The sequence below is a fragment of the Oncorhynchus keta genome, chromosome 36, assembly GCF_023373465.1.
Source record: "Oncorhynchus keta strain PuntledgeMale-10-30-2019 chromosome 36, Oket_V2, whole genome shotgun sequence".
NCBI classification, from domain to species: Eukaryota; Metazoa; Chordata; class Actinopteri; order Salmoniformes; family Salmonidae; genus Oncorhynchus; species Oncorhynchus keta.
The window spans coordinates 3,289,805-3,317,578 of NC_068456.1; the positions used below are offsets into that span (position 1 = coordinate 3,289,805).

The 27,774-nt window shown below is 43.0% G+C and overlaps 1 protein-coding gene and 1 long non-coding RNA gene across 6 annotated transcripts in view; one reads left to right on the forward strand and one right to left on the reverse strand.

The window, feature by feature from the left end:
* Positions 1-12,999: 12,999 nt before the first annotated feature.
* The window catches only part of LOC118369379 (prominin-1-A-like), a 39,268-nt gene continuing 24,493 nt past the window's right edge, over positions 13,000-27,774 (reverse strand). For 3 of the 4 annotated variants that reach the window (XM_052498312.1, XM_052498309.1, XM_052498308.1), the window contains 17 exons: positions 27,421-27,617; positions 25,762-25,836; positions 19,875-19,938; positions 18,726-18,882; positions 18,472-18,624; positions 18,100-18,223; positions 17,934-18,022; positions 17,717-17,801; positions 16,231-16,374; positions 16,041-16,109; positions 15,844-15,930; positions 15,588-15,641; positions 15,385-15,465; positions 14,932-15,000; positions 14,634-14,723; positions 14,300-14,412; positions 13,000-14,043 (listed from right to left, as the gene is read on the reverse strand). In XM_052498312.1, the coding sequence (XP_052354272.1) occupies positions 13,992-14,043; positions 14,300-14,412; positions 14,634-14,723; positions 14,932-15,000; positions 15,385-15,465; positions 15,588-15,641; positions 15,844-15,930; positions 16,041-16,109; positions 16,231-16,374; positions 17,717-17,801; positions 17,934-18,022; positions 18,100-18,223; positions 18,472-18,624; positions 18,726-18,882; positions 19,875-19,938; positions 25,762-25,836; positions 27,421-27,617 (1,703 nt within the window). In that variant the 3' untranslated portion in view covers positions 13,000-13,991. The remainder of the gene's footprint in view (positions 14,044-14,299; positions 14,413-14,633; positions 14,724-14,931; positions 15,001-15,384; positions 15,466-15,587; positions 15,642-15,843; positions 15,931-16,040; positions 16,110-16,230; positions 16,375-17,716; positions 17,802-17,933; positions 18,023-18,099; positions 18,224-18,471; positions 18,625-18,725; positions 18,883-19,874; positions 19,939-25,761; positions 25,837-27,420; positions 27,618-27,774) is intronic. The other variant, XM_052498311.1, reaches the window with a different exon arrangement.
* On the forward strand, positions 18,784-19,539 carry LOC127916491 (uncharacterized). Of its 2 annotated transcripts, none has more exons than XR_008095023.1 (3): positions 18,784-18,924; positions 19,154-19,282; positions 19,428-19,539. It is a non-coding gene; the product is annotated as an uncharacterized LOC127916491 (long non-coding RNA). The 2 variants fall into 2 exon arrangements; XR_008095024.1 differs by having other exon boundaries at positions 18,821-18,924; positions 19,157-19,282.

Below are 27,774 nucleotides of genomic sequence, written 5' to 3' on the forward strand. Positions count from 1 at the left end.
ACTGCACTGGTATAACAAGAATGTTCTGAAATACATTATGACAGTCTCACTTCAATGGTTTATATTTTCATTCGTGCAGGTTAGGTTCAAATAAGATTCGCTTTTGTTGACTTGGATAACTTTGTCGTGAACCTCAACTTGGGTGACCTTGAAGGAGACGGGAAGGGTTCGGGTTAAATGAGTTTGACTCCGCCCACATTGAGCCAAGCCCCGAACTGTGCAATGCAGTCAGGGGCTTCTCACAACAGTCCCCCTCGAAGCATCGTTACCCATCGATCCACAAACGTCGTGGCCCTTGCAGAGCAATGGAAACAACCACTTCAAGGTCTCAGAGTGACGTCACCGATTGAAACACTATTAGCGCACACCGCTACCTAGCTAGCCATTACACACCTCCTGCTTTTCTCAGCAACCAGTGATCCGGGTCAACAGCATCAATATTTATGCGACCAACTGTTTTCTACAACTACAGATTGCTTTCTACGAGTGATAACTTTTTGTCTTTATGGCAGTTATTTTACTCAAGACCCTTGGAAATGACCTGCATATCTGCCGTTATAAAAAAATGTATAATGCAATATGTAGATTTACAAATACAAAATCAAAAGGTGTTTGTTTGTGGATAGTGAATTGCATTTGTGGATAACGTTTTACATTTGTGGATTGGTGACTTACATTTGTGAATACATTTGGCATGATATCACTTTGCCTCTTTCTCTCTTCTGAAACTATATCGCCAAAGAATGCATCTAAGCGAGCAAAACAGCGCAACCTCTGTATGTAGCCCATATGTATCTGAATCTGTCTGGACAGAAATAGTATGACATGCCATACTCTTTTGGTCCAAACAGCATCAGAGACATGGTCTACACATACTGAGACAGAGACAGAGGGGCAAAGAGGTACGGTAGGGTGGGCCAGGCCAACTAAGGCTCGCCCATAACGCCAGCCCTGAAGAAAAGCTGTCACACCGTTGGAAATCTGAGGCTGTATGGTCCATTTTGGGCCTTATTGTTAACAGTAAGCCTTCCATATGATTTCACCAAAACATGTTTTCATTGCTTTTTATACTTAAATTGTAATAAAAAAAAAATATATATATATTGTTATTTACATACTGTATATACATTCAAATGGCAACACACTAAATGACTAAGAAACTGACCCCTTTTGAGGCAATGGCAGAGAAGTGACATATTTTTTATACATCATTCTGATAAAGCTTAAAATCTGTTCAGGCCATGTGCTCCAGCCATGTCTTTTGTACTTCCTCATTGCAAGAGAGTGACACAGTATTGTGACACACAAAGTGGACATCGCTTTTAGGGACAAAATGTACTCTATAAAAAAACAATTTGATTTCACGAATAGACTTGGGAACTATTGTGTATGAAATAAACTTCTGTGTTAGAACTAAAAGAGTAGGGGAAGGGAATTGTATACTTTTTTTACAACTAATTTACTTGAAGTTCAAAGTTCCCCAACCTTACCTGGGACAGTCACACCATTGGGCAAATGTCACGTTTGGTTCAAAGTTGTAAGAGAACAAATAATACACTGCATGAATTTACTCATGATCCAAGTTTTTTTTATATCACCATTTTTGAAAAATGTAAGTTAAGTTATATTTGTGTTTGCCATTATGGACAAAAAAAGGGGGGTCCAATATAAGTTCTTAGAAGTACCCATTTAAAAATGTGCTGTGTGCTATAATAGTGTTTAATATGATTTTTGAATGAGTACCTCATCTCTGTACGCGACATATACAATTATCTGTAAGGTCCAATGGCGACCTGTCATTCAGGGCAGGTGGGGTAGAGCCCCACCAGTTTTGAGCCCCACCTGTTTAGCCAACTATTTTTTTATTATTATAATTTTTTGGCCTGTTTTGCATGATATTTTTTCCTTTAATACGCATCACATATCAGTTTGCAAATAATGTATAAAAAAATCATCTTTGAGTTGATAAAGCCGGATACAAACATGGTCTCTTTTTTGATTTCTTGAGTAAGGCAGCTCCAAACTGGCTCAGTGTTCTGTCTCTCATTTTTATTTTATTTTATTTTTTATTTCACCTTTATTTAACCAGGTAGGCAAGTTGAGAACAAGTTCTCATTTACAATTGCGACTTGGCCAAGATAAAGCAAAGCACATACAACGACACAGAGTTACACATGGAGTAAAACAAACATACAGTCAATAATACAGTATAAACAAGTCTATATACGATGTGAGAAAATGAGGTGAGAAGGGAGGTAAAGGCAAAAAAAAGGCCATGGTGGCAAAGTAAATACAATTAAGCAAGTAAAACACGGGAATGGTAGATTTGCAGTGGAAGAATGTGAAAAGTAGAAATAAAAATAATGGGGTGCAAAGGAGAAAAATAAATCAAATAAATACAGTAGGGAAAGAGGTAGTTGTTTGGGCTAAATTATAGGTGGGCTATGTACAGGTTCAGTAATCTGTGAGCTGCTCTAACAGTTGGTGCTCAAAGCTAGTGAGTGAAAGCTAGTGAGGGTATTTCCAGTTTCAGAGATTTTTGTAGTTCGTTCCAGTCATTGGCAGCAGAGAACTGGAAGGAAAGGCGGCCAAAGAAATAATTGGTTTTGGGTGTGACCAGAGAGATATACCTGCTGGAGCGAGTGCTACAGGTGGGTGATGCTATGGTGACCAGCGAGCTGAGATAAGGGGGGACTTTACCTAGCAGGGTCTTGTAGATGACATGGAGCCAGTGGGTTTGGCGACGAGTATGAAGCTAGGGCAAGCCAACGAGAGCATACAGGTCGCAATGGTGGGTAGTATATGGGGCTTTGGTGACAAAACGGATTGCACTGTGATAGACTGCATCCAATTTGTTGAGTAGGGTATTGGAGGCTATTTTGTAAATGACATCGCCGAAGTCGAGGATTGGTAGGATGGTCAGTTTTACAAGGGTATGTTTGGCAGCATGAGTGAAGGATGCTTTGTTTGCGAAATAGGAAGCCAATTCTAGATTTAACTTTGGATTGGAGATGTTTGATGTGGGTCTGGAAGGAGAGTTTACAGTCTAACCAGAAACCTAGGTATTTGTAGGTGTCCACATATTCTAAGTCAGAGCCGTCCAGAGTAGTGATGTTGGACAGGCGGTGCAGGCAGCGATCGGTTGAAGAGCATGCATTTAGTTTATCTTCTTTTAAGAGCAATTGGAGGCCACGGAAGGAGAGTTGTATGGCATTGAAGCTTGCCTGGAGGGTTGTTAACACAGTGTCCAAAGAAGGGCCAGAAGTATACAGAATGGTGTCGTCTGCGTAGAGGTGTATCAGAGACTCACCAGCAGCAAGAGCGACATCATTGATATATACAGAGAAGAGAGTCGGTCCAAGAATTGAACTCTGTGGCACCCCCATAGAGACTACCAGAGGTCCGGACAGCAGACCCTCCGATTTGACACACTGAACTCTATCAGAGAAGTAGTTGGTGAACCAGGCGAGGCAATCATTTGAGAAACCAAGGCTGTCGAGTCTGCCGATGAGGATGTGGTGATTGACAGAGTCGAAAGCCCTGGCCAGATCAATGAATACGGCTGCACAGTAATGTTTCTTATCGATGGCGGTTAAGATATCGTTTAGGACCTTGAGCGTGGCTGAAGTGCACCCGTGACCAGCTCGGAAACCGGATTGCACAGCGGAGAAGGTACGGTAGGATTCGAAATGGTCAGTGAACTAACAGTTTGGGTCTAGAGTGTCACCCGCTTTGAAGAGGGGGATGACCGCGGCAGCTTTCCAATCTTTAGGAATCTCAGACGATATAAAAGAGAGTTTGAACAGAGTGGTAATAGTGGTTGCAACAATGGTCGGCAGATAATTTTAGAAAGAGAGGTTCCAGATTTACGTGTTGAAGGTCTTCATTGGGTATCTCTGTTGGGTATCTCTGTTGGGCCCAGGCCTTAATGGGCAGGGTTCCACTTGGTGAGAAGGGGAGCCTGTTCTTCGCATGGCCTTCTCCTTCGTTCTCAGGTGTAAGTCTCTGATTGGCCACAAGAGGTCTCAATGTCCTTCATCTTGGTTGTCTGTTTACTTGCGCTCGTTCTGGAAGAGTGGTCTTCTGAGAACGGGCTATTCAGCCGCGTCGATGATCCCAAAGTGGTCATGAAAGCAGTGCAGGTAACGATGATTTGAAGAGAATAACTGGATGGTCCTACTTAAATCCCCCTTCTTAGATACAGTACAGCTACTCAACCGTAGCATTGATTGTTATGAGGTTCCTCTTCTTCAACCTTGTGCTGCATCTTTCGGGGTCGTGACTAATGTGGATCAAGCTGCAGCTTGTGGTCCGTCTAGTCTGATATGTTAATTCTTAGCTCAATCCTTTTACACCCTCGGGTAGAAAGGGGGCATTTACGTCATGCTGACACGCTCTCTTGGCTCCCTGGGGTGTGGCTAGTTACGAGGCAAGGTATCATAATTTACTATGATCTCGTTAGAGAACTCCAATCACAATCTTATCATCGCAAAAACACTCTTTATTCTTGATATTTTCTACACAACGTAAAGGGTGTAAAATCTCTTCAAGTTGCAATGTTTCCGTTATAACATCTTCATAACAATTTTAATGGCATCACAAAACAGACATACATTTTCCATATTCCATCTCTCATCATTCCTAACATTTGGATGTTGAAATACATTGTCCCAGTATCCATCGGGGCGGCAGGGTAGCCTAGTGGTTAGAGCGTTGGACTAGTAACCGGAAGGTTGCGAGTTCAAATCCCCGAGCTGACAAGGTACAAATCTGTCGTTCTACCCCTGAACAGGCAGTTAACCAACTGTTCTTAGGCCGTCATTGAAAATAAGAATTTGTTCTTAACTGACTTGCCTAGTAAAATAAAGGTAAAGTAAATTTTAAAAAATTAAAAATAGTTTAATGTTGATGTTTTGGGTGGCAAGAGTCTCTCGGTAACAAAGGGATTTTACCTTCCCAATACTGCAGGGCAAGAGAGAGAAAGTTCTCTCTAAATTTACGACCGGCTGTTATGTCATAAAACCGGCCCAACTATCTGTCAGCCATTGTCAGTTGATCTGGCACTTTGATCCTCACCAAGGAGAGAAAGTCATGACACCTCGTATCCGCTTGTTGTTCCCTTATGCCGTAGTTTGTACATCTCAATTGTCAGTAGAAACCACATTTGTTTAAGCAAGTCAGCGATATCAGCTATGTATTTTTAAAAGGCAGTAAATGAGGCTGAATTAACTGTTTTGCTGCCAGACAAGGCTGCGCTGACAGCCAGGTGTAGCAGTAGTAAGGATTCACTCCATGGTGCTGAAAAGAAAGCTCTGTTGTTGGGACAGTTTTATGTAGGCCCTAACAGTTTATTGGCATCGTTTGTCACTGTTATAGTGCAATTCATGTATTGTTTAGTGTTGTGTTGTGGCTTTGTTGGCATGCATCTAAAAACATTTTTTTAGTTTGCCCCACCAAGATTTACATGCTAAAATCGCCACTGGTAAGGTCCCTCAGTCGAGCAGTGAATTTCAAACACAGATTCAACGACAAAGACCAGGGAGGTTTTCCAATGCCTCACAAAGTAGAGCACCAATTAGTAGATGGGTAAAAATGTTTTAAAGCAGACATTGAATATCCCTTAGATCATGGGGAAGTTATTAATAAATATTTGGATGGTGTATCAATACACCCAGTCACTACAAAGATACAGGCATCCTTCCTGACTTAATTGCCAGAGAGGAAGGAAACCGCTCAGGGATTTCACCAAGAAAAACAGTTCGAGTTTAATGGCTGTGATAGAAGAAAATTGAGGATGGATCAACAACATTGTAGTTTCTCAGAAATTTCCGAGTTCCCAGTTATTTTGAACACAAGCATTAGCAGTGGAACTCACCTATGGCAGCTCTCTTGCACTGAACCGTTGTCTGTTTGACAATAACATTGACATAGTGACACCTTTTCCAGTAGCAGTGGAAAAAAATCTATGGTGAAACATATTATTCAAGAAATGTATACAGCTCTTCAGTAAAAAAAAGTATGCCCATTTTCTTCTAGCGGTAGATGAATATCCTACGAATATAACACAATAAAATATTCCTACTTCTTAAAACACTCTCTGCATTCTCTCTATTTCCATTCTCTTCTTAGCCCTCTCTCCAATCTCTCCCCTGTCCTTCTCTCTAGTACCTTTCTTCAGTCCCGCCTAGTACATTCCTACCAAACATCCCTGTAGAGTAGAGGTGACTAACCATCTTCAAGCATGTGTCATTGAATTAGGGATAACTGTTATGCCCTTGGTTTGGGTCTACCCCAACCCCACTAAGGCACATCGCGCACACACACAAGGCAGACATGCACACACCAAGTGTACACGCCCACAGACTAGTGTCGTGTCTTTGGCTATGCCGGATTAAGTGATATGACATGCTATTCTATAAAATAATTTCTCCGTAATTAATATTACCTGATTGAGCTAATCATGTAAATGTAATTAACTAGAGAGTTGGGGCACCACAAAGAATATTTATAGAGCTGTTATCTTCTGAATAAACTCTTAAAGACCTAGTAATATTTTACATCAATAGCAGTCAATATTAATCGTCACCTTAATTCAGTCTCATCTGAAAGTTGTAAATTCCTGGTTATCTTCACGAACCCTGGCTAACAAGTTGAATCATCAATACAAAATTGGGTTGAATTATTTATTTACTAAATACCTAGCTAATCACACAGAATTACACATACACATAATTATCATAACTTGATTACAAATTACTTCATAAAGGAAAACGTCCCTAGCGGGCGGAACAGATATGACAGCTTGTTACACAAAAGAAAAGGGGCTGGGTTTGTGTGAAAGAGCGGGAAGACTTAGTGACAAAGGAAGAAGCTGTGCTATCGTAGATACAGTATCTTATGTATTCTAAATTACCGCCCATTTGGAAAAGGAAAATGCAATAAATATTTACTCTGAGCTGCGCTTCGGTAGGTTGGTGGTAGATAGAAGGCCGTGTTGCCAAACCGAGTCCTTTGTCCTTTGAAGAATGTCTCTGGTGGTCAATTGGATACGTTGTAGTAACGTCGTTGTTTGATTGACGGGATACTCTGTCTGTTCCTTCCTAACCCTCGTTTGCAGCTGCTGTTGCTAACTTAACGGCTAGAAGGTATCACTTCTGTATTGAATAAGAGTTCAAAGTTCATACCATTCGCAACCAAAGCTCACGCTGATGTTGGCTTCGTTCTGTAGTTATTATCTGAACCATTCTGACATCGGACCGTCGTCCTCACATCCTCAGAACAGGAGGTTACATTTTCGTCAAGGCTTTATATAGTGGAGCGAGAAGGGTGTGTCTGAAAAGTTTCATAACCCATGACTCTTCACAGGGGCGGGCCACTGATAGAGCAGAGCCGTAAACTTATGAAAACCCAATTCTCACATTTTAGAAGCTAAAATCACATTTTAGAAGCTAAAATCACATTTCATCCCATCACGAATAATTTCATATTCAAACATTTAAATTGTACAACAATTCCATGTGAATCCGATAACACTGATGTGTGCGTTAGCACTTAAATACAGTGCCTTCAGAAAGTATTCATACCCTTGACTTATTCCACATTTTATAGTTGCAGCTAGAATTCAAAATTGATTAAATATATTATTTTCTTTCTTACCCATGTACACAATATCCCACAATGAAAAGATAACATGTTTTTAGACATTTTTGCAAATGTATTACATTAAATACAGAAATATCTAATTTGCGTTTTGACACTCCTGAGTCTATGCCTGGTAAAATAAACTTCGGCAGCGATTACAGCTGTGAGTCTCTTTCTGAGTAAATCTCTAAGGCCGTGTCTAGACTTGACAGTTATGCAGCTTTTGTATTCTGAGAATGGAGTTCTGAACACCTCATCTGTCTACATTTACATTTGTCCACCATGTCCACATTGTGTCCATTCCGGTGCTATATTCTAATGACAGTGTGCATTCTACAAACGGTGGATAATACAACAACTGATGGTTGTAGCTAATGTAAGTAGCCAGCTAACCTCTAGTTAGCCAACAAGCTAGCAAGCAACGCTAAAGGGATTGCAAACAAGTTAGCATAACTCTAGCCAAACACATTTTTTATTCTAAATAGTAGCTAGCTGGCTAGCATTTGAGGCCAGCAAACACATTCCCCACATTCTAGGAACATATTTTCTCCAACGTTATGATGCAGAGATGACTCTCGTTTTTCTAGAGACGTGGGAGGAGTGCTGATGATGTTGCCCACTGTATGCACTTTCGGTGGCCTGATTGCAGAGGAGAAATCGGGCACAGTGCATCCCTGACCCCCTCCTGAAGTGGTCAGATAGATCTGAACAATATCATACCACTAAAATACTTTTGTGCCTCTATACCAGTCTTTTCAGTGCAAGCTTCGTATTCTGCTTGGTTGTTGATCTTTGCCCGACAGCCATTTTCAAGTCTTGCCAATAGATTTTCAAGCCGATATAAGTGAACTTTAACTAGGCTGATCAGTAACATGCAATATCGTCTTGGTAAGCAACAGTGTATATTTGTGTTTTAGGTCAGGGGTTCCCAATCTTTTTCATTCAGGCCCCCATGCATGCCACGTCTATTTCTATGAGCACAGGCACTATTCACACCCCTCTTTTAGGTTTAAAGCTTATTTCCCGCAATTCTTACAATTTTGTCATGAGATGCAGAGAATATTTTGCTGTTTTAAAACTTATTTTCTTGCAATTCTATACATTTTGCCATGTCTAATGTGTATTCATGTGGTATTTGAGGGACTCAAACATTACAACAATCATTGGGCTAAAAAACATTAGCTGACATGGACTAGCTGATCTGGACATTTCGGGCAAGTTATAAATAGCGCTCCCTGCCGACCCCTGCGCCCCCACTGCTGACCCCTCGCGCCCCAGGGGGGTGCCCCACAGTTTGGGAACCACTGATTTAGGTTGAGGCCCTGCTGAAAGGTGAATTTGTCTACTGGAAAGCAGACTGAACCAGGCTTTTCTCTAGGATCTTTCCTGTGCTTATCTCTATTCCGTTTATTTTAATCCTAAACTCCCTTGCCGATGACAAGCATACCCATAACATGATGCAGCCACCACCATGCTTGACAATATGACTAGTGGTACTCCGTGACATGTTGTGCTGGATTTTCCCCAAACATAATTGTTAGAGGAAATTATTGTTGAAATGATTAATTATGTATACATTATTGATTAGAACCATTTATTCTAATACTATTATGTTATGATATGAAATGCATGGGTTCTTGGTTCTTGGCTGTTACTGAAAATGAAAGCAGAAACGAATGAATTGTCTGTGCCTCTCGGGAAGTTTAAGGGGGAGAGATGCTATAGCTTTTCAGACAGTTTGGAATGTAGTTTTATGGGAGGAGCAGAAAGATAGTTCCAGACCTAAAAACAATGGGCTCTTGTGAGAATCGGAGAGAGGGTGGGAAACTGATGATGTCATGTTCAGTTTATAACCTGTGGAAAAATGTGTATGCGTTTAGTACTCTCATGTAATAAACGCTGTTACCTTTGGCTTTTAAGACTGGTCTCAATCTACTTCATGCATAATTAATGAACTTACAATTCATTAATGAATTAGAAATGAGTGCGAATTGGTTTTGGCAATAAAACATACAGGAATTTAGAATTCCTCTATCAATTACGCTTTGTATTCAGGACCAATAGTTCATGTCTTTGCCAATATTTTTCCAGTTTTACTTTAGTACCTTATTGCAAACAGGATCCATTTATTGGAATATTTTTTATTTTGTACAGGCTTCCTTCTTTTCACTGTCATTCAGGTTAGTATTGTTGATCCATCCTCATTTTCACCTATCACAGCCATTCATCTCTGTAACTGTTTCCACTCTTGGCCTCATGCTGAAATCCCTGAGCGATTTCCTTCCTTTCCCCAACTGAGTTAGGAAGGACGCCTGCATCTTTGTAGTGACTGGGTATATGGATACACCATCCAAAATGTAATTAATAACTTCACTATACTCAAAAGGATATTAAATGTTGTTTTTTTTACCAATAGGTGCCCTTTGCAAGGCATTTGAAAACCTCCCTGGTCTTTGTGGTTGAATCTGTTTCAAATTCACTGTGTAGAGAGATGAGGAAGTCATTCAAAAATCATGTTATTGCACACAGTGAGTCCATGCAGCACATTTTTACTCCTGGACGTATTTAGGCTTGTCAGAACAAAGAGATTGAATAATTATTGACATTTCAGATTTACATTTTTTAATGAATTGTTAAAAATGTCTAAAAACATCATTTCACTTTGACGTTATGGGTTATTGTGTGTAGGCCAGTAACACACAATCTATATTCAATCCATTTTAAATTCAGGCTGTAATACAACAAAATGTGGAAAAAGTCATGGGGTGTGAATACTTTCTGAAGGCCCTGTATACTGTAAATTGGTAATATATAATTGGTAATATATATATATATATATATTGGTAATATATACCGACTGAATGCAGCGCTCACCAAATGTGGCCTGCTGAAGCAGACACGGTCCAGAATGCTACTGGACAGACTGAGTTCCTTCAGAGAGCTGCTGATCCTCACACATGTCTGCTCTAATGCAGTCACCACCACCGCTATAGATACAGCAGTCAGGACCATGGGATGGTGTGTGAGACGGGGCGATGAGCTTTTCCTGATCACATGACTCGGCCAGGAAAAACCGGTCGTCTGCTCTGAGAGCCAAAGATGATTTTGTTCTGTGCCCAAATTCTCCCTCCTTTTTCCTTCAAGTGGTTCAAGGAAATACCCCACATAGATTAAACAGCATAGGGCTAGTGTAAGCACGAGTTATTACACCAATCCTATGCTTTTAAATCCATGTGGGGGAGTGCATACCAGAGCGAAAGGGGTTGAGAATTGGAACGCAGGATATGACTCATGAGATGCTGTGACGATGCTCTGATGTTTCACTGTGCAAATGATGAGTATGTCCTAGGTCCTGGAAGGCCAAAATGTCTCTTGATTTTCAATGCCTTTTAATCACAGACTGTCTTATATTCTCTCTCTGGCCAATCATTGACATTGACTGATCAATAAGTGAAGCTTGTGCCAGAATGAAATTGAAACCAGTAGGATTAGATGGCTCAATGACTTGAATTGATGTGTAAAAGCTTTAGAACATGACAATAACAGAAAATCCCATTGCCTAGTATCCTACTGTTCAATCCAGACATGTTTTTAAATTGAATCTTTATTTAACTAGGAAAGTCAGTTAAGAACAAATTCTTATTTTCAATGACAACCTACCAGGGGAGCAGTGGGGTTCTGGGGCAGAACGACAGATTTTTACCTTGCCAGCTCGGGGATTGAATTCAGCAAACTTTCCGTTACTGGCCCAACGCTGTAACCACTAGACTACCAGCTGCTCCAGGTGAATGCGCTCTGAAAATGAAGTCTTTCTTTATTTGCCTTTGCTCCGTTTTGACAGGCTGAGTTCCCCATTTGTATGGCCTATTATCAAAATGTTTATTTTCCGATCAGTTCTGAAAACTGTCCTGCAGTGTTTCATTTTCAGCCACACAGATACATGTTTTGCGTATTTATGAATGAGTGCAACATACGTGTGTTATTCAGTCAGAGTTACGACTTCAACATGGTCTCGTGTTTGTGTATGTTTGCTATTTTGGAATAAACTGTTTGATTGGATTGTATAGTATTTTGCCAGGCTATTTCTGATTTACGCTAACTGGTCGTTGTCTTGCCAAGGCAACAATGTAGTGTTTCTAACAGCAGAAACAGTCAGGTACCCAGGCTAACTACAGCAGTTGTGTCATTGGGTGCGTTCCAGATAACCATATTATGTGCAAGCTTGCAAAGTTTTACAAGAACATTATAACACGGTGATGTGGTAAAGATTGTAAAGATCTGATATTCTACGCAGGCCTTAGGATTTGTCGATCTGGAATGTGCCCAGTACGTGTGTCACTGTGAGAAGTGACCCTTTTCTGTTTTGTGAACAGTTTGTCATCCTCACCATATGGCATGGCTCCCACAGGTCGTTGTGTTTGATAGGTCCTTGACGTCACCAGTTACAAAAACATTGTTGTTACCCTTTGTTTAAACTAGCCTGGTACCAGATCTGTTCGTGCCATAGGAGTTGGCAAGATAACAGACCAGTCACAGAAATGGAGGAAATACTACATTTATATTCACACATGACCCACTGCTCCCTTAACTTGGGATGTCAACCTCAACATGGCCATAGCCCAGCAATGACCAAATCTCTTTACAGCTCCACACAGCCTTGTGTGTGAACCAGTACAGTTGGTTAAACGTTGTGTTTCTCCTTTTCGGGTTAACTATGAGAAGAATGACCATACCATGTCTGCTGAGCGGCACCACTCCTTATTGTCACGGCTATGGAACCGCGTGTGTGTGTGTGTGTGCGTCTATGGAGAAGGGAGAGAATGGTGGGAGGGAAGGGAGGTGCACAGAGGACAAGGGTGGCGGAGGCACCCACTCATTGTCTTGCGTCAGATTTGAGTCTGCACTCTCAAGTCGAGGAGCCCTTGGAGTGATGCCAACAGCCTGAAGACAATGGGGACTCTTTTATCTCTTTGTTCGAAAATCCTGCTGTGGGGAGAGAGAGGAGGACTGAGGGTGAGAGAGAGCAAGGCTGCTCCAAGAGGCTAGAACACACTGCAGATGTGTCACTGGGGTTCAAATTCCACCCCTGATATCTATGATTCCATCCCCTTCTCCTCCCTCTCTTCCCCATGGTGATGCTGAGAGGCTGTGTTCACTGATTCAGGTGGATCTGTGCTGTAAAACAACACGCATCGATTGATTTGTTCCATTTTTAGACTGCATCCTGTAAACAATAGTCTAATGCAGAAGTCGTTTGTGTTGGCCGTTGATGCTATCCTATCAGAAACATGCTCTAGTACAAAATACCATAACAGTGACACATTTGAGAAAGAATTAGCTGACACACAGACATCTCTGTCAGGAGCAAAATCTTTAATTACAGTCATTTGCACAATGCTAAAATATATATATATATGTATATAAAACAGACCTAAATAAAGTGCTTCGTAACATACAAACATCCTACTCATTATTTGGCACACCATTTTATCATAGCGGAATCACATATTTCAGTCAGTATAATTCCTTAAAAAAAACAACTCAAATGATCATAAACATTATATTGAATACCTACCCTATTTGATTTCATATATACTTTATCATTATATCAAATATATCATTATTCAGGTGGTACTAGCAGGGTTTGTCCCATTTCCCATAACGAAATCCTTTCAAAAAAAAAAAAAATGCCAGTGATGTTCTTTATGGTACATTCAAACCAAAATATTGGTTGAAAACATACAATATACATACAGTCAATCCATTAGATATCATGAACCACATGTGGGAAATGTTGAGGTTATGTAGATTGCATTTTATCCTGCAACACTGTGTGTGTGTGTGTGTGTGTGTGTGTGTGTGTGTGTGTGTGTGTGTGTGTGTACTGCAGACATTGAGAATGTGGCCTTTAATTTCTGACACACAGCATGGAAACATGAGGTGCATGTGTGGCGCATATGCTGTCGACAGAAAACAGTTCCTCTGTCCATCGTGAGGGAGAGATCGCTCCTGCGTTTCAGTCCATCACCGAGGGAGAGTAGCACTTCCTTATTGAAATACACCATGCGACTGGCTTTAGTCCTGTTCAGAATGTCCCATGTAGTAGTTTTAGGTAGGGGTGCCAGAGTCCTGGTAGTGACAATCATTTCATTTTCAAATGAAGGTTGATTTTAATTAGATTTATTTAACCTTTATTTAACTAGGCAAGTCCGTTAAGAACAAAAGATCTTATTTAGGCGACAGAGTTCTGTTTGAAATGTTCCATGATCCTCTTTGTCAGGGAGTTGTGACAGTCATGGTTATAGTCCCTGAGAGCAGTAACAGGCCTGGCCAGTCCTCTTTCCCTCAGCTCAGTAGGGTTGGACTTGGGCTCGGGGGATGATGCTCATGGCTATGTGGTTGCTGTGGGGAGAAAGATGAAACAAGAACAACAAAAAAAAAAAAAAGAGTTTGTATCTTGGTTCCACACCACCTTTACTGCAACAACGTTTCAATCGATCATAGTGTCCTGGGCCCGAGTCACGCAGTAGTAGTGCTGACAAAGGATCAGTTCAGCCTTTTATGTCGTATTGAATAAGAAGATAAGATGATATGGGGGCCCACCGAGTACCTAAGTACAATCATCGGATGCATGCGTGTAAATATCTTAGCGACTCACTCGTAGTTATCGCTGTGCTTCATCGTCCTGTAGAACTTGGCCAGTTTGATGGAGAAGATGATGCTGGGGACCAGGAAGATCATACACCAGCCCAGGCTGAACCAGAATGCATTCTGGACAAACAGACACACGTAGGTTAATAAACCATGTTGGATTAGCACAGTGAATCACTCACTCACTCACTCACTTACTTAACTCACTCACTTAACTCACTCACTTAACTCACTCACTTAACTCACTCACTTAACTCACTCACTTCACTCACTCACTTAACTCACTCACTTACTCACTCACTTAACTCACTCAACTCACTCAACTCACTCACTCAACTCACCAGAGATTGCACCATGTTTGAGCAGACTATAACCTCAGCTGAGTCCATAGCTTCAGCCACTGGGCCACAGAGACCAACCTGCTGAGTGATCTACAGAACACACACAGAAGTGTCAATCAATCAAATGTATCAATCAAATGTATTTGATATACCCAGCCTGAAACCCAGGCCTGTTTTAACAGAAGATGATCAACCCCACATTCTTACACGTAGGGTTGAGGCTAAAGCTCAAATTAAACCAAACACACGGTAGAGTAATTTAGTGATACAGTAATAATAGTACACTAAGTGAACACACCGTGAAATTAGCCCAGTCAGCATACGCCGTGAAGTACCCCATCTGACAGTCTAGGAACCCCCTACTCTCCTGAGAGAGAGAGAGAGGAGAGCGAGAGCGAGAGAGAGAGGAGAGTGAGAGGAGAGTGAGAGCGAGCGAGGAGAGCAAGAGAGAGAGCGAGAGAGAGAGACAGATGTAAATTCGACACACTCAGAAGTCATGAGAATCAGTGGAGCTTTGCAGCAGAGAATCAGGTGGACTTCCCTGTAACTATGTGAAGTGGACCTTGTGAGCTAAGCTGTGAGCAATGGCTGTGGTGCTACAGGCTAAGTCAGACAGAGAGCTGTGCTTGTCACACTCATCGGAACTCATCTCTCCCTCTTCACTATACAGAATGTGGCATTAATGACGTCGTTTTCTGGGTTGTAAAGTATTTTTTTCCGTGACGGGATGCGCTTCTGTGTGGCTACTCACGGCCTTGACAATCTGTGAAGTGTTAGTGTTGAGGAAGTCTTGAGCTGTTCCCACTTCCCTCAACACATCTCCGACTGTGCGCTAAAGGAGAGAGGGAGAGAGAAAGAGAGGGCTGAGCGCGCATTGCACAGCTACATGGTGACGTGGTCTAACGAAAGAACACGCGCTGCTCATGCTTTCGGAACACCCTGCAGTATACTCACATCGATGCGTGACGCTATGACACCGAGGGCATCTATGGTGGAGTTCAAATGAGTCTGAAACACAAAAGACCGACCGATACTATATCCACACGTACACACAACGTGACTCTGCTCTGAATAATGACCTCCGAAGAACTGATGAAAACACGTCACAGACAGTTCAGATAGCTGTACATTTCATACGGCCACACGCATGGGACATTTCGCTGACGTTGTCCAGAGCAGAAGCCGACAGCGCCAGGCTGGTCGGACGTACCAGTTGTGGGATGATGGCAGTGTTAATGTAGAACTGGATCTCTCTCAGGTCTGTAGCCTCCCGTGTCATCTCTAATTTAACACCAGTCTGGAGGGAGACGGTGGGACATGCTTCACATTACGGTCTTTCTACAAATGTACAGTCCAACATTGAGGAGTACATTATACGATGATGACTGAGTGGGTTTTACTACTCACTTGAGCAGCAGCCAGTTGGTCTAGCCTGTCTGCTGTTTCATTCAGATCAATGCTGGAAATATTGTTGATCTAAAAACAGACGTCGAAAACCGTTACGGTGTGTCATGTGATCTGGTGTATACTCAAATTCGGTACAAACTACGAGACCAAAGGTCAGACGGATGCGCACACACACGCACACACTTTGTACCTGCTGTGTGACAGAGCTGAAGTCGACATCATGGGCCTTGTCAGAGAAGCTGTGTAGCTGATTGCGTATGTCGCGGGTGAGCAGGGTGACGGTCGACAGTTTGATCTCATTCCTGTCAAAGTGCTGCTGAATCTCTTCTGTGTACTGGGAGGGGAGAGGTAAACACATGATTAGAAGGACTAGAGGAAAAATTGTCCTAGGAGAGCAGATGGTTTAACATATGGACTTTACACCAATTTGGAAGTGGAAACATAAGATGATTCATTTGGGAATTAAATCCCCATGTAAAGTGATTCCCAGTGATCATCAATAGACAGTATATGGTGATAGAAAAAGTTAAAACCATGTGTGATCGAGTAGAAACCCTACGTGACAGAGTAGAAACAGTAGGAACCCTACATGACAGAGTAGAAACAGTAGGAACCCTACGTGACAGAGTAGAAACAGTAGGAACCATACGTGACAGAGTAGAAACAGTAGGAACCCTACGTGACAGAGTAGAAACAGTAGGAACCCTACGTGACAGAGTAGAAACAGTAGGAACCCTACGTGACAGAGTAGAAACAGTAGGAACCCTACGTGACAGAGTAGAAACAGTAGGAACCCTACGTGACAGAGTAGAAACAGTAGGAACCCGTGACAGAGTAGAAACAGTAGGTACGTGACAGAGTAGAAACAGTAGGAACCCTACGTGACAGAGTAGAAACAGTAGGAACCCTACGTGACAGAGTAGAAACAGTAGGAACCATACGTGACAGAGTAGAAACAGTAGGAACCCTACGTGACAGAGTAGAAACAGTAGGAACCATACGTGACAGAGTAGAAACAGTAGGAACCCTACGTGACAGAGTAGAAACAGTAGGAACCATACGTGACAGAGTAGAAACAGTAGGAACCATACGTGACAGAGTAGAAACAGTAGGAACCCTACGTGACAGAGTAGAAACAGTAGGAACCATACGTGACAGAGTAGAAACAGTAGGAACCCTACGTGACAGAGTAGAAACAGTAGGAACCCTACGTGACAGAGTAGAAACAGTAGGAACCATACGTGACAGAGTAGAAACAGTAGGAACCCTACGTGACAGAGTAGAAACAGTAGGAACCCTACATGACAGAGTAGAAACAGTAGGAACCCTACGTGACAGAGTAGAAACAGTAGGAACCCTACGTGACAGAGTAGAAACAGTAGGAACCCTACGTGACAGAGTAGGAACAGTAGGAACCCTACGTGACAGAGTAGAAACAGTAGGAACCCTGACGTGACAGAGTAGAAACAGTAGGAACCCTACGTGACAGAGTAGAAACAGTAGGAACCATACGTGACAGAGTAGAAACAGTAGGAACCCTACGTGACAGAGTAGAAACAGTAGGAACCCTACGTGACAGAGTAGAAACAGTAGGAACCCTACGTGACAGAGTAGAAACAGTAGGAACCCTACGTGACAGAGTAGAAACAATAGAAATCGTAGTGTGACAGTCGTACTTTGGACACGTTGAGCAAAGCATTGAGGTCTATGAGATCATACAGATGGAGTGTTGTCCATAGAGGCCTGTTCTTTTCACAATCACTACAAACACACAACAATACATCATTACATAGCACAATAGCAGAACAAAAACAACATTACATTTAGAGTGACTCATAGTAACCAGAAAGCAGATCTTTCATTTGTAGAACCCTTTATAATGTTTCTACATACTTGTATACTTCAGTGAGTGTCAGGTTGCTCTTCAGGCCCAGTGTCTTTCCTAAATTGAAGCCATGTATCAGGCCTGGAGTGTCAGCAAACTGGCGAGGGGGGAGACACACAATCAATGAATCCATTTTGTGTGTGAGGATGTATGAGTGTGAGTGTGTTTGTGTACCTGTAGTAGCTGTCCACTGCGCCAGGGCTGGCAGATGAGTGTGTAGACATTTCCTCCCAGTATAAACAGTACTAACACCACCAGCATGAAGAGCCAGGAAAACAGGAAACTTAGCCCTGCACCCCTACACACACAAATTTGTTGAGATCACTCTTTCACTAGATTACTTTTGTTAAGGGCACGGGCGTCACTTATGCCTATGCTCGCTCGCTCACTCACTCACACACACACACACACACACACACACACACACACACACACACACACACACACACACACACACACACACACACACACACACACACACACACACACACACACACACACACACACACACACACACACACACACACACACACAGACAGTACATACGCCATGAGGAAGGTTCCTCCACAGTCTGCGGTGCTGGATCGTTCTGTTGGCTTGTCCTTTGGGCTTAGTCCAACCGGGCCCAAAAACAGACCCAGGAGGTTACACACTACAACCAGGAGAACTGCACAGCTCAGGACAATACACACACCCCACCTTAGAGAGACAAAAACAGAGGATCTTGACCTTATCTGTTCAGTCCCGTCAGGTCAGTGTGTGTGTATGTGTGTGCATGTGAGTGTAAGTGTGTTCATTACCTGATCATCTCTACCCTCTCTGACTGTTGTGAGTACATGCCGATGTATCTCTGAGCCTCTCCCAGTGTGTCTGAGATGTTTCTGAGGGCAGAGACAGGGATGTTTCCCTTCACCTCAGAGATTTGCCTCTTGATGTCTTCAAGCTGCTGCTTCACATCTGAGGGAGAAGGATGAATATACCTCTAGACACTGATCCAAGGTCAGTTTTAAAGGTATTTAGGTAAGGTTAAAGCATAATATGTGGCTATAAGGCTAGTATACATAATCTTGATAGTGTGGGTGTGCATAATAACCTATACAAGGTAGAAGTTTAACTGAATCTACATGATTTATAAAGCTATATTTACATAGGCTGGTTCCACAAAGTGTTTATAAAGAAACCCAGCCTAAAACCCAGAGCAGCAAGCAATGCAGATTGTGGCGTACAGCAGGTCTGCCACCAGGGGGAGACTCGTCGAGGTCTTGTGACAGACGGAGTACACATCACAAGGCGATGGCTCCCTCTGCTGGACGTGCCAGGTCTCGACGGGCTCTCTGGCCAGGACTAATTGGGGCTGGTGAGTAATCAAGGGCTGATTTCCCATAAAGCTGCCAGAAGAGCAGCACACAGGAGAGAGACTGGGGGAAGAAAGGACTCCTGTGTAGTTGGGGACAGTTCGAAACGTAACAGGAGGGAATTCATTTTTTTTTTTATCCCCACAGGATACAGCAAGACCCGGAGCCCAGAAGACGGTATCCCGGAGAGGGTCTCATGGGGGAGACCTGTTCTTTTCTTTTGAACTATTATTTTAATAAAACACCTTTTGAAACTGAGCTTATCCAACTCTGTCCGTGTCTGTCCTGTGTAAACGTTTTGACCCAACCACCTGGCCTGCCACAAGATGTAGAAGCACGGTGGCTCTGAAAATCTCCCTAGAAAGGCAGGAATCTAGGAAAAAAAACCTAGAGGAACCAGGCTCTGGGGGGTGGCCAGTTCTCTTCTCTCTGTGCCGGGTGGAGATTATAAGAGTACATGGCCATTAAGGCCATATTGTTCTTCAAGATGTTCAAACGTTCATAGATGACCAGCAGGGTCAAATAATAATCAGAGTAGTTGCGGTGTCTTAGTCCTATAACAGTTAGTAGTGACATTGAAGGTAATATACTCACTCTGTACCACGTCCTTGGTGTCGTTGGTCACTTTTTGGGGAATACTGGCAAAGAAGTCTTCTCCCTGACACACACACAGTCAGAAGCATCCTCAGTAACACTCCAAGGAGTTTCCCAGCATAAATGATGCATGGAAGTCAATGGAGGACTTGCATGAAAAATGTATCAAGCATGGATCTCAAATTCCCCCTCAGAACAGGACCGTGCATACTACTGTATCATGTCAGTAACACTTCACTAATCCATGGCAACCGTGTGTAAACGTCAGTGCATTGTGTATTTCTCCCCCCCACACACACAAAAACACTCGAATGAAATTGTATTTGCCACATGCGCCGAATGTGAAATGTGACCTTAACATGAAATGCTTATGTTACAAGCCCTTAACCAACAAAGCAGTTAAGAAAATAATGTATTGAAAATGTTTACTAAATAAACTACAGGGAAAAAAATAATTATAATAATTATAAAACAACAATACTAAGGCTATATACAGGTGGTACTGGTACCGAGTCAACGTTCTGGGGTACATGTTAGTCGAGGTCATTTGTACAAGTAGGTAGGGGTAAAGTGACTATGCATAGATAAACAGCGAGTACCAGCAGAGCAGTGTAAAAGCAAAGGGGGGGTCAATGGGGTCAATTCCAATAGTCCGGGTGTCCGTTTGATTAATTGTTCAGTAGTCATATGGCTTGGGGGTAGAAGCTGTTAAGGAGCCTTTTGGACTTAGACTTGGCGCTCCGAAGTAGAAAGAACAGTCTATGACTTGGGTGACTGGAATCTTTGAAAAAGGTCCTGGATGGCAATAAGCTTGGCACTGTGATGTACTGGGCCGTACGCCATTGTAGCGCCTTATGGTCAGATGCCGAGCAGATGCCATACCAGGCGGTGATGCAACCGGTCAGGATGCTCTCGATGGTGCAGCTGTATAACTTTTTGAGGATCTGGGGACCCAGGCCAAATATTGGACTGTTAGTTGATCCATCAGACAGTTTCTTGGACCACTATACCCATTTTGCCAATTGGACTTGGACCCCTCTGCTACTTGGAACCCTAGTAATCCACGACAGGTCTATCGACGTCACCGCACGTGGAGGCAAAAACAGACTCTCCCCCATCATGACGTCCCTCTAAGGCCCTTCTGCCTGCCCCGGTCTGCTAACTGCTAGCTTGCTAGCCCTGGCCTGCTAACTCCTAGTTTTCTATCCCCGGCCTGCTAACTCCTAGCTTGCTAGCCCCGGCCTGCTAACTCCTAGCTTGCTAGCCCCGGCCTGCTAACTCCTAGCTTGCTAGCCCTGGCCTGCTAACTCCTAGTTTTCTATCCCCGGCCTGCTAACTCCTAGCTTGCTAGCCCCGGCCTGCTAACTGTCTGATTCGCCGTGTCCCCAGCCAGCCCAACCACTTACTGGACCCATACGATCACTTGGCTACGCATGCCTCTCCCTAATATCAATATGCCTTGTCCATTGCTGTCGTGGTTAGTGATTACTGTCTTATTTCACTGTAGAGCCTCTAGCCCTGCTCAATATGCCTTAACCAACCATGTTGTTCCACCTCCTACATATGCGATGACATCACCTGGTTTAAACATCTCTAGAGACTATATCTCTCTCATCAGTACTCAATGCCTAGGTTTAACTCCAATGTACTCTCTTCCTACCATACCTTTGTCTGTACATTATGCCTTGAATCTATGCTATCTTGCCCAGAAACCTGCTCCTTTTACTCTCTGTTCTGAACGTGATAGATGGCCAGTTCGCATAGTCTTTAGACGTACCCTTATCCTACTTCTCCTCTGTTCCTCTGGTGATGTAGAGGTTCATCCAGGACCTGCAGTGCACAACATAACTACCACTTTGAAGATGCAAAATAGTTTTTATTGTGAAACAAACAAGAAATAAGACCCCCAAAAAAAGAGAACTTGAGCGTGGATAACTATTCACCCCCCCCCCAAAGTCGATAATTTGTAGAGCCACCTTTTGCAGCAATTACAGCTACAGGTCTCTTGGGATATGTCTCTATAAGCTTGGCACATCCATCCACTGGGAGTTTTGCCAATTCTTCAAGGCAGAACTGCTCCAGCTCCTTCAAGTTGGATGGGTTCCGCTGGTGTACAGCAATCTTTAAGTCATACCACAGATTCTCAACTGGGTTGAGGTCTGGGCTTTGACTAGGCCATTCCAAGACATTTAAATGTTTCCCCTTAAACCACTCGAGCATTGCTTTAGCAGTGTGCTTAGGGTCATTGTCCTGCTGGATGGTGAACCTCCGTCCCAGTCTCAAATCTCTGGAAGACTGAAACAGGTTTCTCGCAAGAATTCCCCTGTATTTAGCGCCATCCATCATTCCTTCAATTCTGACTAGTTTGCCAAGTCCCTGCCGATGAAAAACATATCCACAGCATGATGCTGCCACCACCATGCTTCACTGTGGGGGTGGTGACCTCGGGGTGATGAGAGGTGTTGGGTTTGCACCGGACATAGTGTTTTGCTTGATGGCCAAAAAGCTCAATTTTAGTCTCATCTAACCAGAGTACCTTCTTCCATATGTTTGGGGAGTCTCCCACATGCCTTTTGGCTAACACCAAATGTGTTTACTTATTTATTTCTTTAAGCAATGGATTTTTCTGGCCACAATTCCATAAATCCCAGCTCTGTGGAGTGTACTGCCTAAAGTGGTCCTATGGACAGATACTCCAATCTCCGCTGTGAAGCTTTGCAGCTCCTTCAGGGTTATCTTTGGTCTCTTTGTTGCCTCTCTGATTAATGATTTCCTTGCCTGGTCCATGAGTTTTGGTGGGCGGCCCTCTCTTGACAGGTTTGTTGTGGTGCCATATTCTTTCTATTTTTTAATAATGGATTTAATGGTACTCCGTGGGATGTACAAAGTTTCAGATATTTTTTTACAACCCAACCCTGATCTGTACTTCACAACTTTGTCCCTGACCTGTTTGGAGAGCTCCTTGGTCTTCATGGTGCCGCTTGCTTGGTGGTGCCCCTTGCTTAGTGGTGTTGCAGACTCTGGGGCCTTTCAGAACAGGTCTATATATACTGAGATCATGTGACAGATCATGTGACAGATTGCACACAGGTGGATTTTATTTAACCAATTATGTGACTTCAGAAGGTAATTGGTTGCACCAGATCTTATTTAGTGGCTTCATAGCAAAGGGGTTGAATACATATGCACGCACTACTTTTCTGTTTTTATATATATATATATATATATATATTTTTTAAACAAGTTACTTTTTTCATTTCACTTCACTAAATTGGACTATTTTGTGTATGTCCATTACATGAAATCCAAATAAAAATCTATTTAAATTACAGGTTGTAATGCAACAAAATAGGAAAAACGCCATGAGGGATGAATACTTTTGCAAGGCACAGTAAGTGTTCCTTTTGTCCAGGTGGGAAAAGGCAGTGTGGAGTGCAATAGAGATTGCGTCATCTGTGGATCTGTTGGAGAGGTATGCAAATTGGAGTGGGTCTGGGGTTTCTGGGACGATGGTGTTGATGTGAGCCATGACCAGCCTTTCAAAGCACTTCATGGCTACCGATATGAGTGCTTTGGGGCGGTAGTCACTTAGACAGGTTACCTTTGCTTTTGTAGGCACAGAGACTATGGTGGTCTGCTTGAAACATGTAGGTATTACAGACTCGGTCACGGAGAGTTTGAAAAGGTCAGTGAGCCGGCCGCGACTGGATAAAGGTCCATTGGGCGACGCGTCGGGAGGGTTTGGCCGGTAGGGATATCCTTGTCTCATCACACACTAGCGACTCCTGTGGCGGGCCGGGCGCAGTGCACAATAACCAGGTCGATAGGTGCACAGTGTTTCCTCCGACACATTGGTGCGGCTGGCTTCCGGGTTGGACGTGCGCTGTGTTAAGAAGCAGTGTGGCTTGGTTGGGTTGTGTATCGGAGGACGCATGGCTTTCAACCTTCGTCTCTCCCGAGCCCGTACGGGAGTTGTAGCGATGAGACAAGATAGTAACTACTAACAATTGAATACCACAAAATTGGGGAGAAAAAGGGGGTGGGGATAAAATAAAATAAATGTCAGTGAAAACACTTGACAGTTGGTCCGTGCATGCTCTGAGTACATGTCCTGGTAATCCGTCTGGCCACGCAGCCTTGTGAATGTTAACCTGTTTAAATGTCTTGCTCACATTGGCTATGTGATCAGCCAGTCATCTGGAACAGGTGGTGCTCTCATGCATGCTTCAGTATTGCTTGCCTCGAAGTGAGCATAAAAGGCATTTAGTCCGTCTGGTAGGCTCACATCACTGGGCAGCTCAAGGCTGAGTTTCCCTTTGTAGTCTGTAATAGTTTGCAAGCCCTGCCACCTCCGACAAGAGTCAGAGCTGGTGTAGTAGGATTCAATCTTAGTCCTGTATTGACACTTAGCCTGTTTGATGGTTTGTCTGAGGGCATAGCGGGATTTTTTAGTGTCCCACTCATTGAACGCGGCAGCTCTAGCCTTTAGCTAGGTACAAATGTTGCCTATAATCCATGGCTTCTGGTTGGTATATGTACATACTGTCACTGTGGGGACAACGTCGTCGATGCGCTTATTGATGCTGATGACTGAGGTGGTAAACTCCTCAATGCCATTGGTTGAATCCCAGAACATATTCCAGTCTGTGCTAGCAAAACAGTCCTGTCTGACCACTTCCGTATTGAGTGAGTCACTGGTACTTCCTGCTTTAGTATTTGTATGTAATCAGGAATCAGTAGGATATAATTATGGTTAGATTTGCCAAATGGAGGGCGAGGGAGAGCTTTGTACGCATCTCTGTGTGTGGAGTAAAGGTGGTTGCACATGTGACATACTGGTAGAAATGAGGTAAAACTGATTTAAGTTTGCCTGCATTAAAGTCCCCGGCAACTAGGCGCCCCGCTTCTGGATGAGCATTTTCTTGTTTGCTTATGGCCTTATACAACTCGTTGAGTGCGGTCTTCATGCCAGCCTCGGTTTGTGTTTGGTAAATAGACGTAAACGAAAAATATAGATGAAAACTTGGTAGATAGTGTGGTCTACATCTCATCATGAGGTACTCAGGTGAGCAATACCTCGAGACTACCTTAATTTTAGACATCGCGCACCAGCTGTTACTGACAAATAGACACACACCACCACCCCTCGTCTTACCGGACGTAGCTGTTCTGTCCTGCCGATGCACGGAAAACCCAGCCAACTGTATATTATCCGTGTTGTCGTTCAGCCACGACTCGGTGAAACCTAAGATATTACCCTTTTTAATGTCCCGTTGGTAAGGGTAGTCTCAAACGGAGCTCAACCAGTTTATTCTCCAGTGATTGCATGTTGGCCAATAGAATGGATGGTAGAGGTGGGTTACTCACTCGCCGACAAACTCTCACAAGGCACCCTGATCTGCGCCCCCCTGTATTTCCTTATTTTCTTCATGCGAACGACGGGGATTTGGGCCTTTATATCCTTCGCGTCAAAACTCACGAAACAAAAAAAAATCTTTATCCAGTTCGAGGTGAGTAATCACTGTTTTGATATCCAGAAGCTATTTTCAGTCATAAGAGATGGTAGCATCAACATTATGTACAAAATAAGTAACAAACAATGTGGGGGGGGGAAAAAACACACATTATCTGTGGTCACTGACCTGACCTATTTCTACTCATGTTTTCCACAACGGCATACAGTACGCAGTACTGACACAGCAAGAAAGGTGCCGTTGTGTACGATTCCTTTGCCTGGCATGCCACAAAACACCTCATTTGGATATTGAACATTTGTTGCATATACAATCAACTAGTTAATTGATAGTCTTCGCTTCCATAGCCCATATGGAACATTCCAAATACGTAGTCTTGAAAAAATGTGTCTATTTAGTCCAGACAGACTCACCTCTTTCACTTTAGAGTTTAGATCAGCCTCGGTGACGTTATTGACGGCCGACTGCAGCTCACTCAGACTGGGGACCTGTGGAACATACACACACACACACATACACACACACACTTTAGATTGCAAACTGCTCAAAATCTTCAAATGACTTCTTTGCAGTAAATGTCATTATTATGCTTTGGCAGAAGGGGGCAGCAAAGCCAGAACTATCAACTATGCTGACATCGCCTGCCTTATTTTTGATTTTACTTTTATTTATACGGGTTTTTCTCATTGAGAAATTGAACCAGGTCTTTTTTTTCCAAGAGAGACCTGGTCCAATAGCAGCAGGGGGAACAACGTTTCAGACAGAACAACTTACATACACAACATTAAACAAAACTATAAACCCACAATACAGTACAACAATTACGTTAAAAACACGAACGTCTTGACTAAAAAACAGCCGTCCTAAAGACAATTACACCCTTCTATGCTATATACATCGATCAAGTATTTCAACTCCACCCACGAAACTAGATCATCGCATTTTAAAACGATGCTCGTTATCGAAGTAGATCAGTGATAGGGATGAATGAAATACTGCATTGTCTATGATAAAATAAACTGAAGTCTAAAAACAACATTTATATGGAACTATTCAGGCCTTTTGTTGGACATGTATTTAGAAGATAAATACACAATGCAGAGGATGAGAGGTCAATATAGTACTAAAGGTCAAGAGGACTAAAAGTCAATAGAGTACTAACGATCAATGGAAATAGTGTTATTTTCTGTAATGGGGATTAAAGACCAATGGGTCAGAGACATGGGAGGAATTTCAGTCTGGGACTCATAGCTACATGGCAAATTCTCATTGGTATACATGTTACTTGTTACTTGGCCATTGGCAGAGTTTAATTGCAAGGAATTCTAATTGGTCAACCACAGGCTAGAGCTGGGTTATAAAACTACATCCTGTCCCTTTGTTCTGTGGAGAGAATCACTGAGGACAGGGGAGAATGAACATCTACCTCTCAGCATAACATCTATGATTTGTCCTCCTCTTTGAATAAACCAATTGTTCTCCCCCCTGATATGCTTAAGGGCCTGTGTTATTGAAGAGTAACATCAACTGCTAACAGACAAAAATGTCTGGTTTCGTCTTGTGTTACTGATAAGGTGTGTGTACACGTGAGGATGCATTATGAGCGGTCATTTTCCTGAAACCCAAGCCCTTCGTTGGTGGTAGCCTGTTTGAGGGGGGGAGTGCGTCAGAGGGAGTAGAAGGAGGAGGCGGAAGAAAGGACAAGTCAGGTCAGCTTTACAGACTGAAACCTGGCATCCAAAGATAACACCATGAGTCGATGGGTCTACTCGTTTGCCTGTGTCGCGTCGATCTCGTTAACCCAGCAATGTGTTCCTCCTGTTGCAAGGCAGTTTACTCAAGACACAGTCCATCACCACACAACACACACTGTCGAAAACCACGCACGCATGTTATCAGGAACACAGAAGAGCTTGATTGTGTTTAACAAAAGGCCTGAATCCTTCCTTATCACGAACAAACCAGTAGGATGAAAAGACACACGCCGGTGGGTGCAGGGTGATAACGGGGGGAACCAGAACAATCGTGGAAACGTGGAAAGAGACGGCAACACGAAACTAAGTTGTACTCACAGCGATAGTGGTGGCAAATGTTAGTTTCTGTAGCTCTGACTGAAAGGCCGAGCACGCAGTACAGTTAGGGTTTCTCAGTGTGCTGTTGATGCGGTCTCTGACAGAGCTAACATTAGCCTGGACCACAGATACATCAGACCGGACCTGGGTTAGAGTAGAGTCTAACCTCACCAGCAGGACACTGGTACTGTTCACCACTAGGATACAAATACAACATACACACATTTTAAAATGTCAGAAGGCTTTAAAAAGCACTTTGTTAAACAATTAATGTAGATAATTCAAATGAACCTAGATCAGAAGAGGAATATACACACAAACACCACACACAAGCGCACACACACAGAAAACCCC